Genomic DNA, 3,619 nt, shown 5'->3' on the forward strand with positions numbered 1-3,619 from the left:
AAATAATTAATAATTATGATTATGTAGTGATTTCTCTAATATTTTTTTGATAATAAAGAGGATTCGACTCTTTCTTTTAAAGAAACCAAACAAACAACATACTGTTTAAGTACAAACTAGGAGACTATAAGGTATTTGAGTACAAATTAGCCTAATTTTCTATAGTACTTTAAAGCCCAGCAGAAGCCAACCCATTAAATCAACGGCCGAGATGTTTCAACCCAGATAAGGAGAGATCGATAGAGAATTTGTTTTTCTTTTTCTTTCATTTATTTTTTCCGAAATTAAGCGACAACAAAAGCAAGCATGACTGTCACTGTGTATCGGCCTATGACTGAGAGAAAGGTACGTGTCAGCAGCAGCGTCAGACGTCTCTACAGCCGTCCATCTTTATCGTATATTAGCTGTACTCTGTACATCATGAATCCTACGGTCGCGATTTGATCTATTTTTTTTTATTTTTTTCTTTAATGCAGCACGATTATCAAAGACCTCAGCGTTCTGCCGTTGGTCCTCTCTCCGAAGTTCGAACCAACTGATTGTATCATGCTAAAACCCAAAAGTACCCCTTAAAGGCGGTAAGAGGGTAATTTTGTATGATTAACCTTGCAAACTATCGGATTGCATTATTCCACTCTGGTTCTAATTTTGCTTGCACACCTCTTGAAAATATTTTATTATGTAAAATTTTTAATGTTCCTATTGCCCTGCGAACAAATATATTTGCACCCCGAGACATGATCAAAAGTTAAGGCTATGACTTTTGTTAAACGTCTAAAGAGTTTCGTATACGAAACTCCTCAACTTTCAAGGCCCTTTATTATACTAGGAAGGAGGAGCGCGACTTTTTCATTTTCACCTCCGGAAAAGAAAGGGGCATGTTTTAAGATGCCCGTGACAATTCTTAAAATAACAGAGGGAAATACTGTTAAATGCCCTTCGGCGCCACGTTATCTACCCTCACTTATTAATAGGGGTAGATTCGTCACCCCACCTTCAAAATTTAAAATTAGCCATCGGGACAAGAGGGCACCACCCCCATAACCTCCAGATCCCGGTAACCCACCCTAAATCACCGTACGGACCCATCTCTGACTGCCTATAGCCGGGCGCCAAACGCGGGTACCGAGACACTAAACAGTACCTCTTCCCTATCACCGAAGACTTCATTTCCGGGCATCGCAAGCTGAAAAGGGATAAAACCCTAAAAGTCTCTCCTTTTTCCTCAAAAAACCCTTAATTTTTTTTCAAAAAAAAAAATGAAGAATCTCTACCCAAAATCGAAGGGCAAAATCCACCCATCCCCAGCTCTCCCCTCCGCCGCCACCTCCGCCGCCGCCAGCGGCGGACGCCCTCTCCGTTCTCAAAACTCCTACCGCAGCAATCTTCACCTTGACGGCGGCGCTTTCGTTGAAGACAAGGAGGTGGTTGCGTACCTGATGATACGATCAATCAACGGTCTGTGGGCCGGGGGCGGAGGAGTGGCGGCTGAGGACCGCCGGACTTCACCCGCCCGCGCTTCGACTGCGGCTGCTTCGATTGCTATACTTTCTTTTGGTGGCGTTGGGACTGCTCGAAGGATCGAGAGGTGATTCACATGGCGATCGAGGGTTTCGAAGAGCATCTCGCGAGCAAGGAGACGAAGAAGAAGAGGAAGAAGAGTAAAGATGAGAGGAAACGAAAGGAGGAGAGAGAGTGGGAAAATGAGAAAGCGGTGGAGGTTTTTGAGGTGGCGGAGGAGAATAAGGGTTTTGATGAAGATGCGGTGACTTTAAGCGAGGAGAAAGAGGATGAGATAGAAACTAATGAGGAGGCGGTGGAGATATCGGGATGTTTAACTCGCGTTTATGGAGCCTTTGGAGTCCGGGAGCCTGAGTTTTTTTAGCGAAGTTCAGGTCTTTTTGATATTTTGCAAAAAGGGCGAAAGCTTAATTTTTTTCAAAATTTAGTGTTGTTTTCTTGCATGGGTGTTGTTCTAGTTCTGTAAATTTAGTTTTTGTGGCCGGGGGGTTCGTCCTGCCGGGTATGGAGCTGAAATCTTTTTGCAGAAAAGTCCTCGGTTGTATTATATTTGCAGCGGCTATAGGGACTAAAATATTACGGTGATGGCCTCTTGATGCTTATCTTTAAGCGCATATTACGAGAACCGCCTTGTGTATATGCAATGGCGAGGGTTGAGGGTATTTTGCGGATTTTTGTGTAATTATGGGTACGGGAATTTTTGGATTAGGTTGAGTAATTCCAGTGTTGTGATTTCCAGGCAAATCGCTTTATTTATGTTGAGGGTAATGTTTCTGTTCTAGGAAACAGTGGCAATGAAATTTTGGTGGTGTTTTCAATAGGTCGTTGAGGTCTTAGCTCTAAACATCCCTCCGTTTAGGTTTTGCTGAGCAATGTATTAACGGGTTTTTTATAGAGTGCCCATGAGCACCCTATAAGAGGAGAGAGAGAGAAATGAATGAGGAGAGGATCTCGATGTAAATTAGGGGGCCCTTCTCTTTATTCGTTTCTCTTTATCTATCTCCTTTCTATAGAATACCCATGAGCACTCTATAAAAAAACCGATGTATTAATAAGTAATGGAAGATTGGGTAAGATGCCCACCTGTTTACATATCAAATTCATGTTTTGTTTATAGGAAAAAATGTGTCCAAGGCTTCGAAAACAAAGAGTTCATGTGGACCAGTCTCATAAAGTTTTTCTCATGTTCTTTAACCTTAAAAAACCCAACAAATTGTGATCAAGTCCTTTTTCACTCTTTTCTAAAAATTAACCTAAGCAAATTTTAAAAACACCCCCGCTCCTTTTCTTCTTCTTTTCTCTGTCTTTCTCCTCGTCCTCTCCCTTAACTGCTCATTTCTCCTCTTCTTCTCTCCTCCTCTCCCCTGACCCTACCTTACTCCTCTCTCTCCTTATTACTCCTCTTGCCGCGATATCATCATCTCCCTCTCCCGTCTCCCTTTTCGCCACCACTGAGCCCATCATCTCAGGTAAACGCTGAGAAGACTTAGATAATGATGAGAGTCGATCGGCAAGATGGATGAAGAGAAGCGTGGAGAAGAACTAGGAGAGAAGGAGGGAAAGGTCGAACTCATCGAGATGAGATCCGTGGTGATGGGAGGTAAAGCGATATGTAAAGCGAGATTGGGAGGGGATATGGATGAGTTTGTTGATGAAGCGTAGTTTATAAGAGGCGTAGAAGATGGTAGGAGATGAAGGTTTGGGCTAGGGCTCGTATCTAGTGGGTAATGAAGGAGGAGGATGACAATGCAGAATCTGAGACATATGTGTTGTTTGTCGAGATGGTTGTGAGGTGGATGAGTTGGCTTGCATGTTAAAATGATTTTAGTTAGGCTAAAAATTTATGAATGCCTATAACTCTTTTATGAAATACCAAAGAGAGATGTTGATTGTTAGAATGTGATAGTAACAAGTCGTGTACAAAAAAAAATGTTATAGAGATATTAAATTGTGAATGTAAGACTAATTAAATTGTGAAATGCTTGCTATTGTAGGCGTTTAAAAATACCTATAGGTTCACGCACGCAGATCGAGATGAAGAGGAGACGATGTACGTTATTATCCGAGCCAAAGAGGATTATCTGACGTCGACAAGCGC

The 3,619-nt window shown here is 42.2% G+C and overlaps 1 protein-coding gene across 1 annotated transcript; it reads left to right on the forward strand.

Moving 5' to 3' along the window:
* LOC109830585 lies at positions 1,083-2,341 on the forward strand. Its single transcript, XM_020397890.1, has 2 exons — positions 1,083-1,458; positions 1,494-2,341. Exons 1-2 carry the CDS (start codon positions 1,260-1,262, stop codon positions 1,883-1,885), a joined length of 591 nt encoding a protein of 196 aa, XP_020253479.1. The 5' UTR covers positions 1,083-1,259; the 3' UTR covers positions 1,886-2,341.

Source organism: Asparagus officinalis, chromosome 2 (genome assembly GCF_001876935.1).
Source record: "Asparagus officinalis chromosome 2, Aspof.V1, whole genome shotgun sequence".
Classification (NCBI taxonomy): Eukaryota; Viridiplantae; Streptophyta; class Magnoliopsida; order Asparagales; family Asparagaceae; genus Asparagus; species Asparagus officinalis.